At 45.5% G+C, this 27,830-nt stretch overlaps 1 protein-coding gene across 1 annotated transcript; it reads right to left on the reverse strand.

The window, feature by feature from the left end:
- Window positions 1-27,691, reverse strand: LOC142313107 (uncharacterized). The gene is made up of 3 exons (XM_075352091.1): window positions 27,682-27,691; window positions 24,801-26,208; window positions 1-721 (listed from the first exon to the last, which is right to left on the reverse strand). The coding sequence occupies exons 1-3, from the start codon at window positions 27,689-27,691 to the stop codon at window positions 1-3; spliced, it is 2,139 nt and encodes a 712-aa protein (XP_075208206.1).
- Between the last annotated feature and the right edge of the window lie 139 nt (window positions 27,692-27,830).

Here is a 27,830-nt window from a genome sequence, read left to right on the forward strand (position 1 = left end):
TCACCTTTTACCAATGATTTGTGGTGATCTTCCATAGTTCCGGATCATAACAACAAGGTATGATTTTTGGTTAAAATGTTTACCACATTCTGAACATGAAAACGGTTTCTCCCCTGTGTGAATTATTTGGTGTCTAACAAGACTTGATTTATCTGCAAAACATCTCACACATTCTGAACATGAAAAAGGTTTCATCCCTGAGTGAATTCTCTGGTGTATAACAAGATCTGATTTTTGATTAAAATGTTTCCCACATTCTGAACATGCATATGTCTTCTCCCCCGTGTGAATTCTCTGGTGTATAACAAGATTTGATTTTTGGTTAAAATGTTTCCCACATTCTGAACATGAATATGGCTTTTCACCCGTGTGAGTTCTTTGATGTGAAATAAAATGCGATTTCTGTGCAAAACATTTCCCACATTCTGAACATGAAAAAGGCTTTTCTCCCGTGTGAGTTCTTTGGTGTGTAACAAATTCCGATTTATGTGCGAAACATTTCCCACATTCTGAACACGAAAAAGGCTTCTCCCCTGTGTGAGTTCTCTTGTGTCTAACAAGATTTGATTTCTGGTTGAAATGTTTCCCACATTCTGAACATGAAAAAGGCTTCTCCCCTGTGTGTATTCTTTGATGTGTAACAAGAAATAATTTACGCGTAAAACATTTCCCACATTCTGAGCATGAAAATGGCTTCTCCCCTGTGTGAGTTCTCTGGTAACTAACACACTGAAGAAAATCTTTTCTCCCTTGTTTGAATATTTTGATGGATTTTTTCATATTCTGAAGTTGAAAATGGCTTCTTTTCTGTAAGAATACTTCTAATGACTTTTATTCTTCTTAATAGCCTGTGATGAATCAGAAGGTAGGACCTGTTTAATTGAATCAGATGATAGATCTTTGCTGTAAGGAGATGATAGTATATCTGAAATAGAGTCACTCACTTCAATTATATCTTGTGTGATAGATATCAAGGTCATCTGATGTAAAAATTGAAGATGTCAGTTGTCCATCTGATTTAATAGTACAGTCATCTGCCAAGAATAAAAATTATTTTAATATCAACACATTTAAGGATATAATTAATAAAATAGCTAAAGAAATGGCAAGTTATGCAGCAAATTTTAATCATTTACTAAAACAAAGACTGTACACAATCTAATAGTAGACGTCGGAACAGGAACTAGTAGAACATAGAGTTCAACCTCTTTGTTCACTTGGCCTCCTGTATATTGGAATAATAAGCCACCAAATAATATTTTAGAAGCCAAAATTATACAAAAAAAATCGATTACTTCAGTGAAAAAAATGGAGGGACGATGGTTGTACCTGACAACTCTTGATTATAAAGAGATATAGTTTCATAATCCAATTCAACAAAATCCCAAAGCCAAAAGTCCTCGATGCTTCTCAGCGTTGCAGTGGCCCACACATTATCAGTATCTACATGTTTAGCATTGCCACAGGGAAGAACCCACATAAATATTTACAGTGTGAGTCTCGTGGAGCACAAGCTGGGCACTATGTGTTGGACAGTAAAATGGCAGATTTACAATTTTCACTCTACAACATCCACTCCATGCTAATTTCCAGAGACTGCCAGTGGGGTCAAGGTAGTCATTTAGACTAAAGCAGAAAACGGTAAATGCTATTTACTGACTATATGTTGCGGTATCGTTTGTTTTAAGAGCCTCCAAATACAATATTTGATCACTTCTAATTGTTGTAAATTTTTAACAAATTTCTGAATTTTTTTTTTAAATAAACGGAAAACATTACAATGGTCATTTTTCTGGAGTGGAATTTAAACACTTTTTCTTTTTATCTAACTGTGTAGTAAGGATTTCTAAGGCTGCTTTCACACATCCGGCTTGAGCTCTGCGGCTCAATCCGGCTGTGCAAGCTATGCAACGGATGCGGTGAAAACACCGCATCCTTTGCATACGTTTTTCCTTTGCGGCCAGTCCGGTTTTTGCCGCTTGCGGCATGCTACTGAGCATGCGCAGTGGCAAAAACCGCATGCGGCGGCCGGATGCGGTTATTGCCGCATCGCGCCGCATCCGGCCGCCATAGGCATGCATTGAAAAATGCGCCGCATCGGCCGAATGCGGCGCGATGCGTTTTTTTTTTGCCGCACGAATAAACGTGCCAGGCAACGTTCCATCCGGCCACCGCATCGGCTAAATCTGCCGCATGCGGCAAAAACCGGACGGAACGCAAGGCCATGCGGCACAAATTAAAGTCTATGCAGGAAAATCGCAACCGGCAGCAAAAAAAAACGGTTGCGATTTTCCTGCAAAGTGCCAGATTGTGCCGCATAGCAAAAACCGGAGGTGTGAAAGCAGCCTAAATCAGAGATGATTAATATAAATATACCGGGGGCCGAAGCCTTGCACCTTAGTTCTACATTTCCCTTTAAATGGCGGAATGACCACATCAAATATTTAGAGATCACTAAATACTGTAAATTTTTTATCTCTTCTTTGTGATATTGAGAACGATTTATTGAACTGGTCCGAGCTCTTGGTTTCATCGTTCAGTAGGGTTAATGTGCTGAAGATAGACATTTTACCAAGGATCCATTACCTCTTCCAGACAATCCCCTTCAACCTACCCAGATGTTCCTAAAACTTAAATCTTTTTCTTCCAAGTTCATTTGGGAACCTTGAGGTCCAGGCTATCACACTGTCATGGATATGACACAGTAACCAGAAGAAGGGTCACCTCAACTAGCTATCATAGTAGGGGCTGTAAACTAATAATGGAGAAGCTCCGCTAGAACCAATAGGGTTGGTGTTCAGAAAAAAACACTAATATAGTAGAAAAAAAATTTCTGGGACACATAAAAATTCACACAGGATATTATGATATACTAGAAATAGGCCCAATGCTATCGTATCGGGAGTGCGGTGAAATGAACTTCTGTCTATGCTTAGTGGTGCTGACAGGAGCACTGGACGTGTGTCACTGTTTGCGCTTTCCAACATATCTGTTGTATGTCATTTTTCTGCATTTGTGTATTGTATGTGTTGCGTCATTTGACCTCTTTCACCCCTGTGCACTGTCTCTTCATTGTTGTGTGCTGTATATTGGTATCTGGTGTTGTGTTTCTTGAGCTGTGTTCACTATGTGGTGTCTCCCCGTGTGCTGTGTGTGTGTTTACACTATATGGTCTCTTCAAAGCTGTCGTGACTATAATTGGAGTCTCTCTCTCTCTCTCTCAGTGCCGCCCGCCATGTCTCTCTCAGTGCCGCCCTCCATGTCTCTCTCAGTGCCGCCCTCCATGTCTCTCTCAGTGCCACCCTCCATGTGTCTCTCAGTGCCGCCCTCCATGTGTCTCCTAGTGCCATCCGCCATGTGTCTCTCAGTGCCGCCCGCCATGTCTCTCAGTGCCGCCCGCCATGTCTCTCTCAGTGCCACCCTCCATGTCTCTCTCAGTGCCACCCGCCATGTCTCTCTCAGTGCTGCCAGTGTTACTAATCGGCGCCGCCATAGCCGCAAGCAGCCTGCTGTGGTTCCTGCGACGCTCAGGCGCCGGTCGTCGTTTTTGGCCGTGCCTCGGGTCATTCAGCTGGCTGCTTTCTCCTCCACGTGTAAGTGTGGTGAGACAGCTAGTGCGCATGCGTGTGACGATTTACCCCAGTCAGAGCCTAAAGCGGGCTTTACACGCTACGACATCGCTAATGCGGAGTCGTTGGGGTCACGGAATTCGTGACGCACATCCGGCCGCATTAGCGATGCCGTTGCGTGTGACATCGATAAGCGATTTTGCATCGTTGCAAAAACATGCAAAAACGCTAATCGGCGACACGGGGGTCCATTCTCAAATCTCGTTACTGCAGCAGTAACGAGGTTGTTCCTCGTTCCTGCGGCAGCACACATCGCTGCGTGTGACGCCGCAGGAACGAGGAAGCTCCCCTTACCTGCCTCCCGGCCGCTATGCGGAAGGAAGGAGGTGGGCGGGATGTTACGTCCCGCTCATCTCCGCCCCTCCGCTGCCATTGGGCGGCGGTTCAGTGACGTTTCAGTGACGTCGCTGTGACGCCGCACGGACCGCCCCCTTAGAAAGGAGGCGGTTCGCCAGTCACAGCGACGTCGCCGGACAGGTAAGTATGTGTGACGGCTGTGGGCGATGTTGTGCGGCACGGCCAGCGATATGCCCGTGTCGCGCAACAGATGGGGGCGGGTACCCACACTAGCGATATCGGGACCGATATCGCAGTGTGTAAAGTAGCCTTAAGTCCAGTGTTTCGCCTAGTGAGCATGCTCAGCCTGATTGTGTCATTTCTGAGACTAAGTCCTCAGTGCAGGCTACTGAGCATGTTCCAACAATTAATGCGAAAAGCCTCTTTGCACAGGTACTTGGACTTCGTGCCGTGTATAAGTCCTGTGTTGTGCCTACTGAGCATGCGCAGGCACATAGTGCATCAGAGGCTAGGTCCGGTAAGGACCTCACTGGGCATGTCCGTGAGGTGGGAGGCCCTGATAGGGCAGAGGGCATCAGGTGTCCTGATGATGTGGCCACTCCGGACTGGACTGTGGAGGCCTGCCCCTATGACCTGGCACCTCACCGTTGGTCGTCAGACGATGACTGGTGAGGTGTTTGGGGCGTGGCTGCTATGAGGTCATCAATGACGCGGCAGTTCTGGTGACATCGCTGATGACATAGCACTCTGCTATTGGACCTTGGAGGTGTCATTGTGGTCCACCCTGGGTTTGAGGCGTACCCAGGTTATAAAAGGGGCTGGAGACAACATGGAGGGGCGCAGTCTTCTCATATGCTTGTTCTGAGTGCACCGTCATGTATAGAATTCATGGCGGCATAAGCCTTTGTTGGGAAGAGGTAGGTAGGGTTAGGCGAACGGTACCTGTCATGCCAAGATTCGTAGCTCAGCACATCAGGGTCAGGCGCCGTATGTCCCTCCTGCTGTTCCAGTTTTGCTGTAGCAGCCAAGTGGCGTTAACTGGGCTGCGGCTGCTGCATCACCTGTCCGGTTGTGGCCCATACGAACACGGACAGCGTACATGCTGCGCCATCTGTTTGGTTGTGCCCCCTACGTGCACGGACAGATTACCCCTGTGGAGTTAACAGGGAGTTCCTGGGTTGGGTGTGTGAACCCTGTTATCCTCCTTGGCTTCCCAGTCAACGCTACTGGTGTGACCACCTGGCCTGATGTGTCCTTCACACACGTGGCCAGTGGAGTTGTGACCAGAAACGCTAATCGGAGGATCGCTCGGCCTGACGTCTTACACACGTGGCCGACAGGGCGCTGTCGCAGCGGTCTTCTCGGTCAACGCTACCTGGGTATATTCTTCAGAAACATATTAAATAAGGAGAAAAATAAGAACAAAACAAAAAAATGGAGGGTGAAATGTTAAATATTTTTTTAAGTTATTAGATATAAATAGTATCAAACAATTGGATGCTAAAACCAGATATAAGGACAATGGGAGCAAAAAATTGCGTAATAGACTGCACAAGGGAGACAGAGCTAGAGGGTAAGGGCCCCCCTCCCAGAACAGCACGACCTCCTGTAGATATAAATGGTAGAAAAAGGGGGGGGAAGCTGGTACAGGTGTTCCTGGCTAACTATATAAGCAATTCAATATAGTGTAAAGTCAAATAGCATCTTTTAGGCTAATGTGAGACACCATATATAAAACATGACAATAAGAGGGGAACCTGGTGAATGGTACATTATAAACCAACAGAAGTTCCAATAGTTACCTATGATGGTCTCACTGTGAGACACTGCCCCTGGAAAAAGCGCCTTTTTGCGAAACGATCGTTGGGGGACCCCCCTTCCACTCACTGCGACCATATACCATCATAGGTAACTATTGGAACTTCTGCTGGTTTATAATGTACCATCCCTAAGACCTTTCTTTATTCTCCTGGCTTTATACTTTCACCACATGATTAATATTTAGTGGCTTTTTGACCTGGCTGGTATACTTTTTTATGGGAATTGGACATTTAATTATATTACAGATATACACTCATCTTTGTGTTTGTCTATCCCATCTATATACTCTTAACCTCAATCCACCAGGTTCCCCTCTTATTGTCATGTTTTATATATGGTGTCTCACATTAGCCTAAAAGATGCTATTTGACTTTACACTATATTGAATTGCTTATATAGTTAGCCAGGAACACCTGTACCAGCTTTTCCCTCCCCTTTTTCTACCATTTATATCTACAGGAGGTCGTGCTGTTCTGGGAGGGGGGCCCTTACCCTCTAGCCCTGTCTCCCTTGTGCAGTCTATTACGGAATTTTTTGCTCCCATTGTCCTTATATCTGGTTTTAGCATCCAATTGTTTGTTACTATTTATATCTAATAAATTAATAAAATATTTAACATTTCACCCTCCATTTTTTGGTTTTGTTTTTCTTTTTCAACTGGTCACCATCCGGCCTGATGTGTTCCCTGCACACGTGGTCGGTATAGCGCCAGCTCCACGAAAACGCTAACTGGGTTGTCATCCGGTCTGACGTGTCTTTACACAAGTGACCGGTTTCCTGGGTTATCTGAAAGCCATCCAGCTCTATATTCTCCGCCTAACCTTCGGGTTGCCAGCAGCTCCTTTGTCATCTGGAGCACGGTGGGCCCCGACTGGCGATTGGGATATTTACCCCCTTGTCCTGATCTGCCGGTCCCCCCGTAACAGCCAGACATGTCTCTCTCAGTGCCGCCCGCCATGTCTCTCTCAGTGCCGCCCACCATGTCTCTCTCAGTGCCGCCCACCATGTCTCTCTCAGTGCCGCCCGCTATGTCTCTCTCAGTGCCGCCCGCGATGTCTTGACAGGTGAGTATCAAGCAGTGTGTACGTGTGTGTGTCTGTGTGAAGACATATGTGTGTGTCTGTGTTCAGTGTATACATTCATGTGCGTCATGTGTGTGTATGTGCTCAGTTCAGCAGCACGGTGGCTGAGTGGTTAGCACTACAGCCTTGCAGCGCTGGGGTCCTGGGTTCAAATCTCACCAAGGACACCATCTGCAAGGAGTTTGTATGTTCTCCCTGTGTGCGTGGGTTTCCTCCGGGTACTCCAGTTTCCTCCCACACTACAAAGACATACAGATAGGGACTCTAGATTGTGAGCCCCAATGGGGACAGTGTTGCCAATGTTTGTAAAGTGCTATTGAATTAATAGCGCTATATAAATGAATAAAATTATTAATTATTATTATTATCCATGTGTGTCTGTGTGTATACATATGTGTGTAGTGAGGACGTGGAGCATCGTGGGGACAGCATCAGGGAGATCGTCAGGGCCACCATGTCTCATTGCTCGCCCCAACATCTCTGAAGCCATAGCGTTGTCAGGCAAGCGCAGACACCTCCTTTCTCCTCCATCAGATCACAAATGTGTGATCGAGGCGCGGCTGGTACTACACATGCATGGGAAGAGCGGTGACGTCAGTGCCACGGTGCATGCTGGAATAGGGTTACAGAAACTGGCGATTATGTCTGTAGATAATATATGTTTATTCTGCAAAAAAAGTCAAACTCCCTTTTGCCACCATTTCGGCTCAGTGGTGAGCCTTTGTCAAGGTAAATTAATCCTTAGGTAGACAAATGAATTAATATTTTGCAGAGATAGGGCATAAAAAATAAATTATGTACCCAGGGAATAAGAAGAAGCAAGGAGAGCCAGTGAGACCAGTAAAGGTAAGTGCAAGGATCAGTGTCCGGTGTATAGCCTGTCAAATAGCAAACTGTCCCTTATTTCAGATGTATGCATGCCAGCTGGTGGAAAGGTCTGGACTGCCAGCGTGGCCCTAACTCCTGAGTAGCCCTGGTCCAACACCTCCAGGGGGGGCCAAAACAGGAGTAAACAATCCAACAAATACCAACAGAACAGACAGGGAATAACCAAGACTTAAACTCACTGCAAGCACACACAGGGAAAACGATAATACGTGCTCAGAGAGCAATAAAGTACAGGGAGAAAAAAAACAAAACAAGGATATTTCCACAGCACACCAAATAGCATATGACAGTTCATATTACCATGAAAAACCTCTTAAAAAACAATTTTATTAAATATTCATTAAAATACTCCCAATCTAAAAACTTTGGGGTCATACCCAGTAGTTCAACACTAGACAAAAAGTCGTGATTGTGAATAGTGTATAAGGTCGTAAAAATAGGGCAGTAGGCCAAGGGCGTGCGCCCCCCGTTCGTGATTTTTAGGGGGTATCGCAATATGGGATGGAGGGACCTAGTATTCCCTAATGTTTATCCCAACCTGGCAACGGAGGTGAATACACCTTAAAGTTTTTGGGTGCCCCCGTTGCTCGGTGGCTAGCCCTAAATGCCCCTGTCACTATTCCTGGCCTATAACCACCACCAGTGCATTGTGTTGGGGTGATTAAGTGGTCATGCGTCAAAAGTCCTAAGTCAAGACCTTATATAAATCAAACACAGATATTGTACATCACAAGTATTCCAGTTATATAGTTTCAAACACTATCCGCCCTCAATCATTAATTCAGCTAGTACATCATATTGTTGAGGGAGATATCAAAGGAATTTCTGGGGAGATGAAAAAAGGTCTTGACAGAAGGTATGATAAGCCCAACTGTCCTAGTACTTATCTTGCCAGGACTGTTATTACTCCCATTGCTCCCGACGCGTTTCTCCCCAATATAGCGGGGTTCATCAGGGGAGATGTGAATTGCAAGTTGTCACTATCCAAATTAGGCCATCAATCTCATGCTTCCATATGTCCTTCCTATAATTAGGTCGTTTTCAGTTACCCTCTGGGGGTCCGGCTGCTGTCCTGGATTACCCCGTCACGTGCTGATTGTAATGGTGAAGATCTCCTCCCAGATCAACAATACATCATAAGGGAGGGTCTGAAAACAGTGAGTGCTTGGAATAGCAGCGTTTCACGATGGCACTGACTACTTAATACTCAACAATATGATGTACTAGCTGAATTAATGATTGAGGGCGGATCGTGTTTGAAACTATATAACTGGAATACTGGTGATGTACAATATCTGTGTTTGATTTATATAAGGTCTTGACATAGGACTTTTGACGCATGACCACTTAATCACCCCAACACAATGCACTGGTGGTGGTTATAGGCCAGGAATAGTGACAGGGGTATTTAGGGCTAGCCACTGAGGAATGGGGGCACCCAAAAACTTTAAGGTGTATTCACCTCCGTTGCCAGGTAGGGATAAACATTAGGGAATACTAGGTCCCTCCATCCCATATTGCGATACCCCCTAAAAATCACGAACGGGGGGCGCACGCCCTTGGCCTACTGCCCTATTTTTAGGACCTTATACACTATTCACAATCATGACTTTTTGTCTAGTGTTGAACTACTGGGTATGACCCCAAAGTTTTTAGATTGGGAGTATTTTAATGAATATTTAATAAAATTGTTTTTTTAGAGGTTTTTCATGGTTATATGGTAGTATATCCTCTATTCTAGATACAAATTATATGGTTTTGACATACGACAGTTCACCAAGAGCAGGACCACCACGCACAAGACCGATAACGCTGGAGCAAAGCTAGAGCTATCTTCGGCATGTGAGGCTATGTTCCACCACTTATTATATGGCGGAGGAGGCTGTGATAGGACCTCAGAAACCTGTGACCCCAGCAGCAATTCATCAGTCAGCAGGAATTAACTCCTGCTAAACTGAAGACCAGAGTGCACTAAACAGACGACGCCTGACTCTGGCTGAGCAAATGTGAATAGGGTGTGGAGTCACCATGACACCTAGTGAGTGAGGGGCAGAACACCGCATAACACATACTCAGTATTGGCACGCTCTAGGGCACAAGGAGGGGAGGGGCAGGTGTGCCAGTTTTTGGTATACAATAAAGCTTCCATGCTTAATTGTATTTTAAATATATTCATAAATCCTTCCAACAAAATATAGACTGAGCTGAAAGAATCTATGAATCCTATCACATTGGGATGAGATCTTTACCCTTAGGGCAGAGTCACACTAGCATATGGCGTCCGATGCGAGAGCACTGAATGCGATATGCAAATGATCCTCGGCTCCTGCTCTGCTACGAACGAGAGCTGAGTGTCATGCAACTGTGATCTGATCCTGTGATCGGATCACAGCTGCAGGGGAGAGGGAGAGAGTGATCTCTCTATCTCCTCCATTGTCAGCCTGTGTGTATATTGCACTGCACTTGGATGTCAGCAGAGTGCAGTCCAATGTTTAATTTGTATCCATAGACTTGTATGGGTGCGAGCGATCCGAGACTCGGAGACAATCTTAGCATGCTGCGATTTTTTTCCTCAGTCCGATTAAGGCCCTGTCACACACAGAGATACATCTATGGTAGATCTGTGGTTTCAGTGAAATTGTGGACAATCAGTGCCAGGTTTGTGGCTGTGTAGAAATGGAACAATATGTCCATGATTTCACTGCAACCACAGATCTGCCAAAGATTTATCTCTGTGTGTGACATGGTCTTTAGTGCTGTGGAAAAACTCACAGATATGAGCTGCAGCATTGTCTTACATGGGCACACAAAGAAAAACAGAAGTCTTTAACCCCTTCACCCCCAGCCACTAAAACACCCTAATGACCGGGCCATTTTTTGCAATTCTGACCAGTGTCACTTTGACAGGTTATAACTCTGGAACGCTTCAACGGATCCTGGCGATTCTCAGAATGTTTTTTCGTGACATATTGTACTTCACGTCAGTGGTAAATTTAGGCCGATATTTTTTGCGTTTATTTGTGAAAATTTAGGAAAGTTTGCGAAAATTTCGCAATTGCCAAACTTTGAAAATTTATGCCCATAAATCTGAGGGATATGTCACACAAAATAGTTACTAAATAAAATTTCCCACTTGTCTGCTTTACATCAGCGCAATTTTCGAAACAATATTTTTTTCGTTAGGAAGTTAGAAGAGGTCAAAGTTCATCAGCAATTTCTCATTTTTCCAACAAAATTTACAAAATAATTTTTTTTAGGGACCACATCACATTTGAAGTGACTTTGAGAGGCCTAGGTACAGAAAATACCCAAAAGTGACACCATTCTAAAAACCGCACCCCTCGATCTGCTCAAAACCACATCCAAGAAGTTTATTAACCCTTTAGGTGCTTCACAGGAACCAAAGCAATGTGGAAGGAAAAAATGAAAATTCTACTTTTTAACACAAAAATGTTACTTTAGCCATAAAATTTTCATTTTCACAAGGGAGAAAAGAGAAAGTGCACCATTCAATTTATTGTGCAATTTCTCCTGAGTACGCAGATACCTCATATGTGGTGGAAATCAAATGTTTGGGCACACGGCAGGGCTTGGAAGGCAAGGAGCACCATTTGAATTTTTGAGTGCAAAATTAGCTGCACTCATTAGCGGACGCCATGTCTGGTTTGAAGACCCCCTGAGGTGCCTAAACAATGGAGCTCCCCCACAAGTTACCTCATTTTGGAAACCAGAGCCCTCAAATAATTTTTCTAGATGTTTGGTGAGCACTTTGAACACCTGGGGGCTTCACAGAAGTTTATAATGTTGAGCCGTGAAAAGAAAAAAACATTTTTTTTACCACAAAACTGTTGCTTCAACTAGGTAGCTTTTTTTTCACAAGGGTATCAGGAAAAAATACACCATGAAATTTATAGTGCATTTTTTCCTGAGTACGACGATACCTCATATGTGGTGGAAAGTAATTGTTTGGGCGCATGGCGGGGCTCAGAAGAGAAGGAGCACCATTTGACAGCAAAATTGGTTGGAATCATTAGCTGACGTAATGTTTTATTTGGAGACCCCCTGAGGTACCTAAGCAATGGAGCTCCCCCACAAGTGACCCCATTTTGGAAACTAGACCCCTCAAAGAGTTTATCTAGATGTTTAGCGAGCCCCAAGGGGCTACACAGAAGTTGATAATGTTGAGCCATAAATACAATTTTTTTTTTCACCACAAAACGGTTAGCCAGATACCTCATATGTGGTGGAAAGTAATTGTTTGGGCGCATGGCGGGGCTCAGAAGAGACGGAGCACCTTTTGACAGCAAAATTGGTTGGAATCATTAGCGAATAACGTGTCACGTTTGGAGACCCCCTAAACAGTGGAGCTCCCCCACAAATTGCCCCATTTTGGAACTAGACCCCTCAAGGAATTTATCTAGATGTTTGGTGAGCCCCTTGTACCCCCAGGGGCTCCACAGAAGTTGATAACGTTGAACCGTGAAAATTTATTTTTTTTTTACCACAAAATTTTTGCATCAATCAGGTAGTTTTTTTTTTTTACAACGGTATCAGGAAAAAATGCACTATAAAATGTATTGTGCAATTTCTCCTGAGTACGCAGATACCTCATATGTGGTGGAAAGTAATTGTTTGGGCGGGGCTCAGAAGAGAAGGAACGCCATTTGACTTTTCAAACGCACAGACGCGATGCACTGATCGGCCGCTGCAGGACGCATGGTCGGATGAGATACAAAAAGCGTCAGGGATACGGGAAAAAAGGTCACGCCAAAAATTGACCACGGATGCAGATCCGTTATCTGCATCCCTAATCAGCGCTCGGCATGACGCACAGACTGATGCGATACAAAAAGCGTAGGGGATACGGGAAAAAAAAGTCCCGCCGAAAACTGACCACGGATGCAGATACGCTATCTGCATCCCTGATCAGCACTCGGCGGGACGCACGGACGGATGCGATACAAAAAACATCAGGGATATGGAAAAAAAAAGTTACGCCAAAAATTGACCACGGATGCAGATCCGTTATCTGCATCCCTGATCAGCGCTCGGTAGAACGCTCGGACAGATGCGATACAAAAAGCGTCGGATATGGGGAAAAAAAAAGTCCCTCCGAAAACTGACCATGGATGCAGATACATCATCTGCATCCCTGATCAGCGCTTGGTGCTACGCACGGACGGATGAGGTGTAAAAATAGACAGGGGATACAGAAAAAAAAAATTATACTCACAGTACCCAGAGGATTAGCAGGAGGATCACTGACCAGAAGAACTGCAGGAGGAACAGAAGGCAAGCGAGATGGACAGCTTTACAGGAGCAGCAGGCAGGACGTTGGACAGATCAGCAGAAGACCCAGGAAGGACCCAGCGATGGAGGCAGATGTGATCGGGCCAATGAAGACCTCGGATGACCCGGTGAAGGCAGGTAAGAAGACGTTGGGGGGGAGAGCAGAGGGGGAGGGGGAGAGCAGATGGGGAGTGGGAGGGGGAGAGGGATGCCAGAGAACAGAGGCAGAAGGAAGAAAGCAGAATAGATATCACGGAGGAGGCAGGCAAATCGCAGGGGGAGCAGATCGGGATGTTGGGGGGCAGATCGGGGCGTGGGGGGGCAGATCGTGGGGGGGGACGGGCAGGGTCCATCGCGGGAGCGCACAGGGGCCATCACGGGAGCGCGCAGGGGCTGCAAGATGAGCATAATACTCACGTGGAGCAGGAGCGGTGGCATCAGCGGCGGCAGCAGCGGTGGCGTGGTACCACAAGTACCAGCCAGTGCACGCTGCAGACATGTTGGGGGAGGACTTGCAGACCAGCACAGGCCTGGGGAGGGCAGCCACCTGCAGATCAGACCGCCCCACTGCACACTGATTGGAGCGATTGCGCGTCATAGCTCGATCACTCCAATCAGTGCTGCAGGGGCTGGGAACGACATGTTAGAGCTCCAGCTATGATCTGCTGCAGCTGCTGCGGCACCTCATAGCCGGATCTCACAGTATCGCACTAATTCAGGCATTATTTTTGCCGAAATCAGTGTGAACGATGTGGTTGGCGGTTCAGATTTGAACAGCCAATCACATCGATCGTCGATGAGGGGTGGCGATGCCACCCCCCCTGGGGTAAAGCAAAGGTCCCCTGCTGTAAGAAACAGCAGGGGACATCATTTGAAAGCCGTTGCTATGGCCATGGCAATCAAATAAACTTTAGGCAGTAAAGTTACGTCCCTGGTTGTTAAGTCACGTTAAAATAGGACGTAACTTTACTGCCCGCGGTCGTGAAGGGGTTAAGGGGTAAACACTTAATGACCGAATCCCATTAAATTCACAAAACCCCAGCATAGGTATCATAAATGTTACTTGCTCTCCACCAAGAGATAGGCCCCTTTCAGTTCTGGTCTCTTCTACACCCATAATCTAAACTGTAATAAAGGTTTGTGGGCAGAGATGAGGGAACCTAAATAGTAAAGTTTGGTGTTTGTACCAAATACAGACTTTATACAAAAAATCAGTTAGCGTTCGGAGTTTTGGTGATTTATGTATCCTAACCACTCGATCTAGCATCGGTGTGCTCGGGTACACTCAGTGCTCGGCCCAGTGCGAGCCGCTTGCAGTGTGTGAATGGCTTTCACGAGGAGGTAAAAACATCATTATAGGATGTATTGTGTACAAGGAAAAACCCCACCCTTCCTCCCCTAGTAATAAAAGCTCTGTTTATGGCTGCATGTGGGCGGAGACCCGAACTGCCCAATCAGTGACTTCCAATCGGGTTCAGGACAAGTCCGGTTCCCGAACTGAACTTTATTTAAAGTCCGACTGAAAAACCCGAAATTCAACGGGTCCGTATATCTCTATGTGTGGGTAGCCCCACAAAAAAATAATCTCTTGGATATCAGACAGAGAAAATCCTTTAGTTTTTTTTATTACAACAATTATCCTTTGTAAAGGAATCAGTTTTTTAACATAAAAAGCCCAATTTATGAGGTAAATGCCTCCTCATGAATCTGGAGCGTTTGACGAGTGGCACGTGCCTCCTTGTTCCATGCTAGAAATATTACTCCCATCAGACACTGGAGTGAGATTTCTGGCATAGGGAACACCACAGCTCGTCATGAATTAAAGGAGCTGTGCTGTCACGCCCCCGTCCCACCTAAGCTCTGACAATTTTAGAGTGAAAATGCCAAATCTTGGCACAACTTTCCAAATTTTTGTGACAGTTTTTTTTGGCATAACAGCTTTGATAATTTGGGACCAGAATGTCTTAGGGTACTTTCACACTTGCGTTGTTTTCCTTCCGTTACAATCCTCCCTTTTGGAAAACAGCGGAATCCGTTAACGGATTCCGCTGTTTCCCATAGACTTGTATGGATGACGGATTGTACCAAAAGGACCTGCGTTGCTTCCGCTGGGCGACGCTCCGTTGCTTCCGCCCAGCGGGAGGAACGTAGCATGTAATAACATTGTTTTTGAGCAGCGGAATCCTCTGGATTTCACTGCGCATGCTCTTTTTGTTTTTTAATCACAAACTATTTTGGCTCGCGGTGGTCGAACGTTCAGCTGAGCGCCCGGCCGTCGGCAAGTGACAGCGCTCAGCTGAGCGACCGGCCACCGGCATGCCCGGCCACCGGCAAGTGACAGCGCTCAGCTGATCGGCCAGCTGCAGGGAGCGATCAGCTGATCACCCGGCGGCTGGCAAGTGACATCGCTCAGCAGATCACCCCGCGGCCGGCTGCAGGGAGCGATCAGCTAATCACCCGGCGGCCGGCTACTGGGAGCGATCAGCTGATCGTTCACAATAGTCTGCCGCCGGTAAAACTGTAAAAAAAAAAAAAAAAATCCGTTGTGCCACTATATGCAACACATCCGTTGCATCCGTCACACAACGCAATGCAACGGATGCCGTTCAACGTAAGTGTGAAACTAGCCTTAACAACTTCCACATATCTAGGATGCAGTGTGATTCAATTCTCCCCTCACTATTTTGGTGTGAAATGTCTACAGGTCTGTGCCAACTCCAGAGGTTCTGAGGCAAAATCATCACATCTAGACAATAGAGGAAGCTAGGCATGAAGAATATATATTTATAAGCATTTATTAACAAAACAACAAGATTTTAAATGCAATTATATACAATGTGATATACTTCAGAGTTCCTATCTCTAATCTGGGGCTGCGCTTTTTAGTAAATAAAGCAGTGAGCAACCTGAGATTAGTGAATTATCTAAATATAATCCAGTATCAAAAGCTTTCACAAATGTTCCTAAAGGCTCTCAAAAAGGCTAACTGTGTGCCAGCTAAAAATGAAAATGATTCACTGCTCCCCACGCCATAATCCCGCCCACCTCTAGGCAATGAAGCCAGCGCCAACCAAGCAGTAGGCGGTAGAGATGAGCGAACCGGTCGCGGTTCAGCTCGAGTTCGGTTCGCCGAACGGAGGTCTCGTTCGAGTTCGGTTCGGCGAACCGGTTCGGCGAACCACTCGAAGAGCATAGGAAACAATGGGAGGCAATCACAAACACATAAAAACACCTAGAAAACACCCTCAAAGGTGTCCAAAGGGTGACAAACAACTCACAACACAACACAAACACATGGGAAAGTGACAAGGACATATACTCATGCGAAAACAAAAAAGCTGGACAAGGAAAAAGAGGAGGAGACACAGATATAGGCATGGCATGCCCTTCTAAAATCATGTAAAACACCGCAAGGTTACTCCAAGCGGAGTCTCCCTTTTTTCCAAAAATTGGGCCACACAGACACCACTTCAGTGGTAGCACTTGTGCCCCAGTTGAACACTTCACAGGTAGATTTGCATCAAGCACATTCAAAAATACGCCATCCTTAACCGTCCCCAGGATGACACCGGGGTAGGTAGCTAAGTCTTTCCTGATCCCAGCTCTGTTCATCTTGGATCCTTTTAAAAAACACTGTAAGCAAGGGTTACTCCAAGCGGAGTCTCCCTTTTTTCCAAAAATTGGGCCACACACACACCCACCCCTTCAGTGGCAGCACTTGTGCCCCAGTTGTACACTTCACAGGTGGATTTGCATCAAGCACATTCAAAATCCTCAAGCATTTACTCTCCCCAGGATGACACAGGGGTAGTAAATTCCTTGTGGATCCATGACTTGTTCATTTTGATGAACGTTAGTCTGTCCACATTGTCACTGGACAGACGCGTGCACTTATCTGTCAGCACACACCCAGCAGCACGGAAGACACGTTCAGAGACAACGCTGGCAGCTGGACACGACAAAATCTCCAAGGCGTAAGTGGAAAGCTCTGGCCATTTTTCAAGATTTGAAGCCCAAAATGAGAAAGGCTCCATTTGCAAAGTAATGGCATCGATGTTCTTTTGGAGATACTCCTGTATCATCCTCTCCATCCGTTGACTATGTGTCAGACTTGTTGTCTCTGGTGGCCTTGTAAAGGACGGTCTAAAAAAATTATGAAAAGATTCAATAAAATTGCTGTTACCAGCACCATATACGGTGCTACTGGTACGGGTAGACTGTTGAAGATGACGAGACCGTCCCCTGTTTGTCAAGTTACAACTGGGAGATTCACTCCCTGCACCACGGTTGTTTGGTGGAAAAGCCGAGCTAAGATCGAGTAACAGCTTCTGCTGATACTCCTGCATACGTGCGTCCCTTTCTATGGCTGGAATTATGTCACAAAATTTGGACTTGTACCGGGGACCTAATAGTGTGGCAAGCCAGTAGTCATCATCACTTCTAATTTTGACAATACGAGGGTCATGTTGGAGGTAGTGTAGGAAGAAGGCGCTCATGTGTCTTGCACAGCCATGCGGACCAAGTCCACGCTGTGTTTGTGGCATAGAGGTGCTAACCGTTCTTTCTTCCTCTGACATCTCCCCCCAACCTCTTTCAACAGAAATTTGACCAAGGTCTCCCTCATCCGCTGAGTCTTCCATTTCCATGGACAGTTCATCCTCCATTTCTTCATGTTCTCCTGCACCTTCCTCAACATTTCGCCTGCTACTATGCGCCCTTGTTGATCCCTGTCCCCCATGGTCCCATGCCTGTCGCGTTGGTGATGAACGTCTGGACCTTGGTGATGTTGTTGTGTCTTGCGCATATGAATCCTCCTGTAGTTCCTCCCCTTCCTGTTGTCCCACCCCCTGGCTCCGAATACTGTTTAGCGTGTGCTCCAGCATGTAAATGACTGGAATTGTCATGCTGATAATTGCATTGTCAGCGCTAAACATATTCGTTGCCATGTCGAAACTGTGCAGAAGGGTGCATAGGTCCTTGATTTGAGACCACTCCATCAGGGTGATCTGCCCCACCTCTGCATCTCGTTGGCCCAGGCTATACGTCATGACGTATTGCACCAGGGCTCGACGGTGCTGCCACAGTTGCTGTAATATGTGGAGAGTCGAATTCCAGCGTGTCGGCACATCGCATTTCAGGCGATGAACCAGCAGGCCGAAAGACTTCTGGAGCGATGCAAGTCGCTCAGCAGCGGTGGTTGAACGGCCGAAGTGAGCAGACAGTTTTCGTTCCCTGTTCAGAAGGCCATCTAGGCTGGGATAGTGTGTTAAAAATTGCTGGACAACAAGGTTCAACACGTGAGCCATACAAGGCACGTGTGTCACCTTGCCCAGGCGAAGGGCCGCACCCAGGTTTGCAGCATTGTCGCACACGGCCTTACCAGGCTGCAGGTTGAGTGGAGACAACCATTTACCAAACTCAATCTCCAGAGCTGCCCACAACTCAGCCGCTGTGTGACTCTTATTTCCAAGACATTTCAAGCTAAAGACCGCCTGATGCCGTTGCGCTCTGCTGCCAGCATAGTAATGAGGGGTGCGTGATTCCTTCTGCGCAGTTAGAACGCTGGTGGCCTGACCAGGCAGGCTTGGGGCGGAGGTGGAGGACCCAGACGAGGTGGAGGAGGCAGAACCAGTGGCGGAACTTGGACAGACAGAGGATTGACACACAAGTGGTGGGGACGGCAAGACTTGTGCAGCAGACCCTTCACCATCTATCACCATAGTTACCCAGTGCCCAGTCAGCGACATGTAACGTCCCTGTCCATGCTTACTGGTCCAAGTATCGGTGATGAAATGCACCCATTCACACACAGAGTTTCTCAAGGAAGCGGTGATGTTGTGTGCAACATGCTGGTGTAGCGCAGGCATACCTTTCTTAGAGAAATAGTGGCGACTGGGCATCTGGTACTGAGGCACAGCGACAGACATAAGGTCTCTAAAATCCTGTGTGTCCACCAGGCGGAAAGGCAGCATTTCGGTAGCCAAGAGCTTACAGAGGGATAAAATCAACCTCTTAGCTTTGTCATGGGTCGCAGGAAATGGCCTTTTATTTGTCCACATATGAGGGACAGAGATCTGGCTGCTGTGTGTAGACGGTGGTGAGTAGGGTGTCCCTGAAAAATGCAGGTTTGTGAGGAAAGTGTAGGCATAGACATGATGTTGCCTTCATCAAACGTTGATGCTATCGATGTCTGAGAGAGCTGTACACACGCACTTGTTTCCCCTTCCAAACAAAATGACGACTTACCAAGCAAACTGCCTGTTGCGGTTACAGTGGTGGAAGTTGTGCGTGGAAAACCAGGTGTGACAGCTGTCGCCACAGTCCTAGAAGATGAAGAGCGCGCGGATGCACTGGAAGGGGCAGGCGGTGGATGGTTCGCTCCGCTAGACCGCATTACAGCACGGTGAGCTTCCCACTGGGACATATGATATTTATTCCTGTAACGATTCATGGAAGAAGTTGTCAAACTCCTGAGGTTTTGCCCTCTACTAACAGAATCACGACAAATTTTACATATCACATGATTTGGTTGATCTTTTTCTATGTCAAAAAAGGTCCAGGCTATGCAAGGCTTAGAGGGCATGCGACCTGCTGAGCCCCCCGACTAGTGCTCAGAGGCAGAGTGGTGGCTGAGGATGCAGTTGTAGACGTGCTACCAGTACTACTCCTCTGTCCAGGAAGGCGCAAGGTAACTTCGTCGTCAGTAGCATCCTCCTTCACCGCCTCTGTTGACCTCCTCGAGTGCCTGACTGTGGGTTGACAGTAGGTGGGATCTAGAACTTCCTCATCAAGCGTTGTGTTTGCACTCCCCTCACCCTCAGACAGAGCCTCTTCCTGACGTGAACCAATATTTAAGTTGTCATCCCAATCTGGTATCTGCGTCTCATCGTCATCAGTATGTTCCTCATTGTCTATTACAACAGGTGTTTCAGTTTGTGAATAAGGGTCAACATTATGCTCAGAAACTTGTTCATCACGGCCTGAATCTGAGTCATAAAGGTTCTGGGCATCACTGCAGACCATTTCCTGGTCTGTACTCACTGTAGCTTGGGAGCAGACCTCTGATTCCCAGGCTATAGTGTGACTGAACAGCTATGCAGACTCAGCCATCTCAGTTCCACCATACTGTGCAGGGCGGATGGAGACTTCAGAGCTGGGAGAAAGCAAGTGTGATTGAGATGACAACTCCGAGGACTGGTGTTTCTTGGATGCGGTAGTTGAGGTGGCAGAGAGGGCACTTGTTGGATCACTTGAGATCCATTCAAGCTTTTTTTTTTTTTTTTGCCATCATCTACCTTTGTTCCAGTTGTTCGTGTCCGTATAAAAGGGAGCACATCGGATTGTCCACGGTAAGTAGTAGACATCTTATTTTTGCTGGAAGATGGTCTATCTTCAGCAGATGTTAATGGAGCTTTGCCACCTTCCCCATAGACAAACCCTTTTATTCCTTTTCCAACACGCCTCTTCCCCTTTCCACCAGCATGTCATTTTGCCACTCATTTTGATTGCGACAAGATTGTGCACTTAAAATGTGGTAGTAAAAATTCAGAGGTGGTGTAGATTGCAGCGGTGGTCTATCTTTATTAACAGCAGAATAAACAACTATAACTATCCCTGACAATGCAACTACGGCCCTTAAACTGGCAGCATAGTTTGCTAGTATAATGGCTTAGTAACAATGAGTTTAAGTGTGCAATGCAGTGGTGCTGCAAATAGATTTGCACTAGTGGGACACTAATGGAAGTCCAACAGCCACCTTTAGGATGCCACTAAGTTTACTCAGTGTTTGCTAGTATAATGGCTTAGTAACAATGAGTTTGAGTGTGCAATGCAGTGGTGCTGCAAATAGCTTTGTAACAGTGGAACAATAATGGAAGTCCAACAGCCACTTTTAGGATGCCACTAAGTTTACTCAGTGTTTGCTAGTATAATGGCTTAGTAACAATGAGCTTGAGTGTGCAAAGGGCAGGAGGGTACAGTGGCAGGGTTGTGGGTCAGTGTACAGGAAAGGAAGCCTCCCTTTCTATCCCTCCTAATGGGGAAATGCAGCGAGGAAGTCCCTGACCCTAAATTAGCTACACAGACGCTCTTATCTTCTGTAGCTGTTAAAATCTGTTTCCACGGACCTGACTGTCACCTATGGCTCTGAGCCTGCTATTGTTAGCCCTTACAAGGGTTAATAGAAACTTCTATCCCTATTCTGTACAGCGCTGTGTGTAGAGCGTACACAGCAGTATCGGAGACAGGAGCTACGCCAGCGGTGACTGACACCCAGACGCAGAAGAGATAATGGCGTCCAGACGGGCAGATGCCCGTATTTATAATGCATGGACATGTGACATAGACATCCTATCACACATGCCGTTGCTTTTCTGGCTAAAAGTCCACTTAGCTGTGTGTGTGTCTGGGATTGGCTGACATGCTGGCCCGCCCCACTACACGCGCGCGCTTAGGGAAGGAAGACAAGGAAAAAAAAAATGGCGATCGCCATTATCCCAGCAGCAGTGATCTGAATGCACTGTTCCCGCACACTATACGCTGAAATTTCATAATAGTGTTAGTCAGAGTGACTTACACTATTACAGCGGAAAGCCAGCTAGGAATTAGCTTGGCTTTTTGCTGCTAGAACCGTTCTCGAACAAAACTAGAACTATCGAGCTTTAGCAAAAAGCTCGAGTTCTAGCTCGATTTAGAACAGCCCCCAAAATCACTCGAACCGCGAACTGGAGAACCACGAACCGCGCTCAACTCTAGTAGGCGGTATTATTAGCGTGGGGAGCAGCGAATATTTATTCTGTTTAATATCGGGTACACATGATTACTAAGCCACCTGCTTACTGCTGTGGCTGGGCGATCACGTGTGTCTACTATTAGACATTGAATATTCACTGCTCTCCAAACCCATAATCCCGGCTGTGGGGAGCAGTGAATATTCTGGCAGCTTACTGAAAGAAAATGTCCGTAGACCTTGAGAGCTAAGAAGACGTTGTAGACAATCCGTTCCAAGCAAAGACTGAAGTTTATTCCAAGATAGCAACAGGGCAGATAAGACAGGTTATGCGGCAGGATGACACACGCAGGTGTCTGGCAGAACAGCAGAATTAGCAACAGATGAAGAAGTGTCCCCCGAAAGGCATGTGGGGGCTCTTATACATATTAGACAAAGGAAAGCTCATACTGCAGAGAAAGGCGTATACGTTGGAGAACAAAGAATATAATGATACATCATGACATTATTTACGAGCATTGCGGTAAAAACTTATTGTATTCCTATGGGCCTCCATGATACTTTTCACTAGTTCAGCCATGTCGTCAATGCTGACATTTCTGATTCCTGAAAGCGCCTCTACTTCACATAACTCTTCACACACTGACAACTCTATTGACAACTTAATTTCTTTATCAATTCAATATACCTGCTATTCATGACGACACATCACCATCTATCAACTGACGCAATTGTATTCTTCTATTCGATTTAACCTTTTTTAGACCTTTCTTAAGCTGGTGTCACACTAAACGACAGCGACAACGACGTCGCTGTTACGTCACCATTTTCGGTGACGTAACAGCGACCTTGTAAGTCGCTGTTATGATCGCTGCTTAGCTGTCAAACACAGCAGAAGCAGCGATCATAAGGTCGCTGTGCTACATGTTCAGAGAGCAGGGAGCCGCGCTTAGCGCTGGCTCCTTGCTCTCCTGCAGCACACATCGGGTTAATTAACCCGATGTGTGCTGCAGCTACATGTCACAGTTCAGAGAGCAGGGAGCCGCGCTTAGCGCTGGCTCCTTGCTCTCCTGCAGCACACATCGGGTTAATTAACCCGATGTGTGCTGCAGCTACATGTCACAGTTCAGAGAGCAGGGAGCCGCGCTTAGCGCTGGCTCCTTGCTCTCCTGCAGCACACATCGGGTTAATTAACCCGATGTGTGCTACAGCTACATGTCACAGTTCAGAGAGCAGGGAGCCGCGCACACTGCTTAGCGCTGGCTCCTTGCTCTCCTTGCTACAGTATGCATCGGGTTAATTACCCGATGCGTACTGCAGCCACATGTCACAGAGCAGGAGCCGGCACTGGCAGCAAGAGCGGAGGCTGGTAACCAGCGTAAACATCGGGTAACCAGGGAAAGGTCTTCCCTTGGTTACCCGATGTTTACGCTGGTTACAGCTTACCGCAGCTGCCAGTGCCGGCTCCTGATCGCTTCATTTCGTCGCTCTCTCGCTGTCACACACAGCGATGTGTGTGTCACAGCGGGAGAGTGACGACCAAAAAATGAAGCTGGACATTCAGCAACGACCGGCGACCTCACAGCAGGGGCCAGGTCGTTGCTGGATGTCACACACAGCGACAGCGACGGGACGTCGCTGCAACGTCACAGAAAATGGTGACGTAGCAGCGACGTCGTTGTCGTCGTCGTTATGTGTGACACCAGCTTTATACTTGCTAATTACACTGATGTCATCTCTATCTCCTCTCTGGGGGGAGAATTCTAGCCAGTGCAGCTCATTAGCTGCAAAGTTAGTTTGCTCAAGTCTTCCCAAGATGGCTGTTAGATACAACATGGCTGCTCAGCACATTATGGCTGAGTATTCTCTAACACGTACGTCTGCGTGTAACTGGAGGCACATGGCAGTAGTGTCATGCGCTTCTCCGCTTACATGGTGAAGTCACTTGCCAGCATCAGAAAAGAACACTGTGCACCGGGAGAGCAGAGGGATGGGGAGTATAATCATTTCTTTTATAATATAATAATAAAGTTTTATTTCTATAGCGACAATATATTCCGCAGCGCATTACAATTCAGAGGGGACATGTATAGACAATTTGAGACAATACAAAGTAACAAAATTAAGATACCAGGAGGAGTGAGGGCCCTGCTCGTAAGCTTACAGTCTATGAGGAAATAGGGGAGAAACAAAAGGTGATTTTCTTATGTGTGCAGAGTGATGGGGAAATATATACATGAATGGGCCCGAGAGGAGGGCTAAATATACAAGAATGGGGACATATATACTAGGACAAGAATAATATATACCAGGATGGGGATAATATATACCAGGATGGGATAAAAATGGGCAACATATATACCAGGATGGATATTGGATATACAGTATACATGAGGATGGGAGACACATCAACAGTACCTGGAAGGGGCCCAGGTTGGGTGACATCAGTACAGAATTGGGGAATTTTTCCCAGTAACAGTGTCAGCAGCAGATCCACCCCCCCCCATAACAGTGAGTCATGACCACATTTTTTGTGTCAATCTTTTTCCCTATATTCCTTCTTCAAAACCTAGGTGTGTCTTATGGTCCAAAAAATACAATAAGTTTAAAAAGAAATAAAATGGTTCTTTTCCTCACAAATTCTTACTTGAGCAATTGTAGCCAATTTTTTTTATAAAACCCTTTGAATTATAGTACAACATGATGGCTTCTCCTGTGTGACTCATCGGACAGCAGGAACTGATTAGTCTTAAAAACATTTGGCAAATTCTGAAAGCAAGAATGGCTGCTCCGCTCTGTTGGTTTTCTGAATGTCGGCAAGACTTGATTTACCAATTAAACATTTCAATTATTCACAACATGAAAAAGGTTCCTTCCCTGTGCGGCTTCTTCACATGTTTAACAAGACCTGATTTACTAGTAAAACATTGCCCACATTCTGAACCTGAAAATACGTTCTCCCGTTTGTGAATTTTCTGATGTCTAACAAATTCTGATTTCTGACTAACACATTTCCCATACTCTGAACATTAAAATGGATTGTCCCCTGTGTGAGATCTTTGATGCCTAACAAGATGTGCTTTCCGAATAAAACATTTCCCACATTCTAAACATGAAAATGGCTTCTCCCCTGTGTGAGATCTTTGATGCACAACAAGATGTGATTTCTCAATAAAACATTTCCCACATTCTGAACATGAAAATGGCTTCTCCCCTGTGTGAGATCTTTGATGCACAACAAGATGTGATTTCTCAATAAAACATTTCCCACATTCTGAACATGAAAATGGCTTCTCCCCTGTGTGAATTTTATGATGTCTAACTTCATTTGATTTACTAGTAAAACATTGCCCACATTCTGAACATGAAAATGGCTTCTCACCTGTGTGAGATCTTTGATGCATAACAAGATCTGATTTCTGAATATAAAATTTCCCACATTCTGAACATGAAAATACGTTCTCCCCTGTGTGAATTTTCTGATGTCTAACAAATTCTGATTTCTGACTAAAACTTTTCCCACACTCTGAACATGAAAATGGATTGTCCCCTGTGTGATTTTTATGATGTCTAACAAGATGTGACATCTGAATAAAACATTTTCCACATTCTGAACATGAAAATGGCTTATCCTCTGTGTGAGATCTTTGATGCCTAAGAAGATCTGATTTCTGGATAAAACATTTTCCACATTCTGAACATGAAAATGGCTTCTCTCCTGTGTGAGATCTTTGATGCACAACAAGAGCTGATTTCTGAATAAAACATTTCCCACATTCTGAACATGAAAATGGCTTCTCCCCTGTGTGAGATCTTTGATGCATAACAAGAACTGATTTCGCAATAAAACATTTCCCACACTCTGAACATGAAAATACCTTCTCCCCTGTGTGAATTTTCTGATGTCTAACAAAATTTGATTTCTGACTAAAACATTTCCCACACTCTGAACATGAAAATGGTTTCTCCCCTGTGTGAATTTTCTGATGTCTAACAAATTCTGATTTATGACTAAAACATTTCCCACATTCTGAGCATGAAACTGGTTTCTCCCCTGTGTGAATTTTCTGATGTCTAACAAGGTGTGATTTCTGAATAAAACATTTCCCACATTCTTGACATGAAAATGGATTCTTCCCAGTGTGATATTTTTGATGGTCAAGAAGATGTGATTTCCTGGTAAAACATTTCCCACATTTTAAACATGAAAATGGCTTCTCCCTTGTAGGAACCGTTTCATCCGTTTCATATTCCACATCCCTTCTGAAACTTTTATTCTGCTTACAATTCTGTGATAAATGGGAATTTTGGGCTTGTTTGAAAAACTCAGATGATAGAGCTTTCTGAGGAAGGACTGGATTTATATCTGGGACAACAGCATGCTCTTCATATGTATCATGTGGGATACTTTCATCATCTGTTATAAATTCTGAAGATATTAGAGATCCATCTGAACTCCCAATACAGTCATCTGCTAAAAATAAACACAAAGTTATTAATATCATTAAAAATTATCTTGAAAATAAATTTTTGTTTAAACCATAACATCAGAAATTAATTTAGGGAAAAAATTATTCTGAATCTGTTGTCCAATATCGAGATCTAAAGGCCCCTTAACACGCTATGATTTATCTGACGGTATGTTGTCGGGGTCACGGTTTTCGTGACGCACTTCCATCGTCGTTAACGATGTCGTTGCGTGTGACACCTACGTGCGACTCCGAACGATCTTAAAAATAGCGAAAATCGTTGATCGTTGACACAACGTTCAGTTTCAAAATATTGTTCATCGTTTGGAACGCAGCAGACATATTGCTATATTTGACACCCTGCCAACGACGAACAACATCCACACGACCGCCTTGGTCAAACAATATATCGCTGAACGATGTAGCGTCGTTTGTGAGATGGGTACGTGTGACTGCTAAAAAACGACCTATGAGCGATCTCGGCAAATTGGAGTAACGATCTGGGCGTGTCACATCGCTAACGAGATCGCTAGTGATATCGTTTTGTGTAAAGCGGCCTTAAGAGTTACATCTTTGTTAATTCGGTTCTCCCATTCCTAGCACCAGTTCTCTGGAATGTGCTACAGTAAATAATCTAATTGATTGTCACAATGTGACTGCAGGATAATGAGGGATAGGGGGCTCCTATACTGTCCCTCACTATAGGGGACCCTAAGCTATTCCTAACCTCTGGATTACCCTTGAAGATGGAGATGCCGAAGTCTCGTGCATTACTAGTCTCCTGACTAGATCTAATCTGTGATCTCCAAGGGAAGGAAGGGGCAGGATTATGATGGAAATACAGATTAAGACAAACTGGACACATTGCAAACTCACAAAAATAAACAGTGAGAGGCTAAGGAGAAAAGCAAGAGCAGGAAGGCAGCAAAAAAAAAAAAATGACAAAAAGGGTTAACACCACAACAGCTCACAGTAATAATGCACAAAAAACACCCATAAGTCTGGATCACAACACCTCACCAAATCAGTATAGGTAAACTATAGCTGGCATTAATGAAATAGTCCAGCCAACATATACAGAACGGAAGCAAACAATACTTTCTCCTCTACAGCATGTGATCACAGACATTGACAAGCAGCCCAGCAGAGAATAACTCTTACTAGCCTGCCCAAGCCTGTGGTTTGACGCCTGCGTCTCCCTGCACTGCTCACAGACAGCAGAGAAGTTAACATGCAGAGTACCAGAATCTATAATTTCCACAGATACTGACGCTGCCATGACAGTTGGCAAAACCTGCAAACATCTCCTTGAAATATTGATCCACAACATAGACAATTTCAAAGAGGTTTTTTTCGAAGATGAAAATAAAATAAAGACAGATGCTAGAAATTCAACTGGGTTGTCTGGGACTGTAACGCTGATGGCCTATCCTTAGGCTTAGTAACCAAAGCAGGTAGCAGGGTCTTGCAGCCTGTACAGATAAACATCAGGGTTCAAATTCATCAAGACCGGTGATGTACACTGAAAAATGACATCAGGGACTGGAGTGAGATTTCTGGCATAGGGAACATCGCAGTTTGTTATGAATTAGAGAAGCGGTGGCATCACACCCTTGTTCTGGCCAAG

Source organism: Anomaloglossus baeobatrachus, chromosome 5 (assembly GCF_048569485.1).
Source record: "Anomaloglossus baeobatrachus isolate aAnoBae1 chromosome 5, aAnoBae1.hap1, whole genome shotgun sequence".
Lineage (NCBI taxonomy): Eukaryota > Metazoa > Chordata > Amphibia > Anura > Aromobatidae > Anomaloglossus > Anomaloglossus baeobatrachus.

Bases quoted from the DNA above. Each gene is read 5' to 3' on its own strand.
- LOC142313107 (XM_075352091.1), bottom strand. The intron at 722-24,800 runs GCATCAAAGATC...TCAGTGTGTTAG, and splicing joins CGGAAAGCACATCTTGTTAG to TTACCAGAGAACTCACACAG.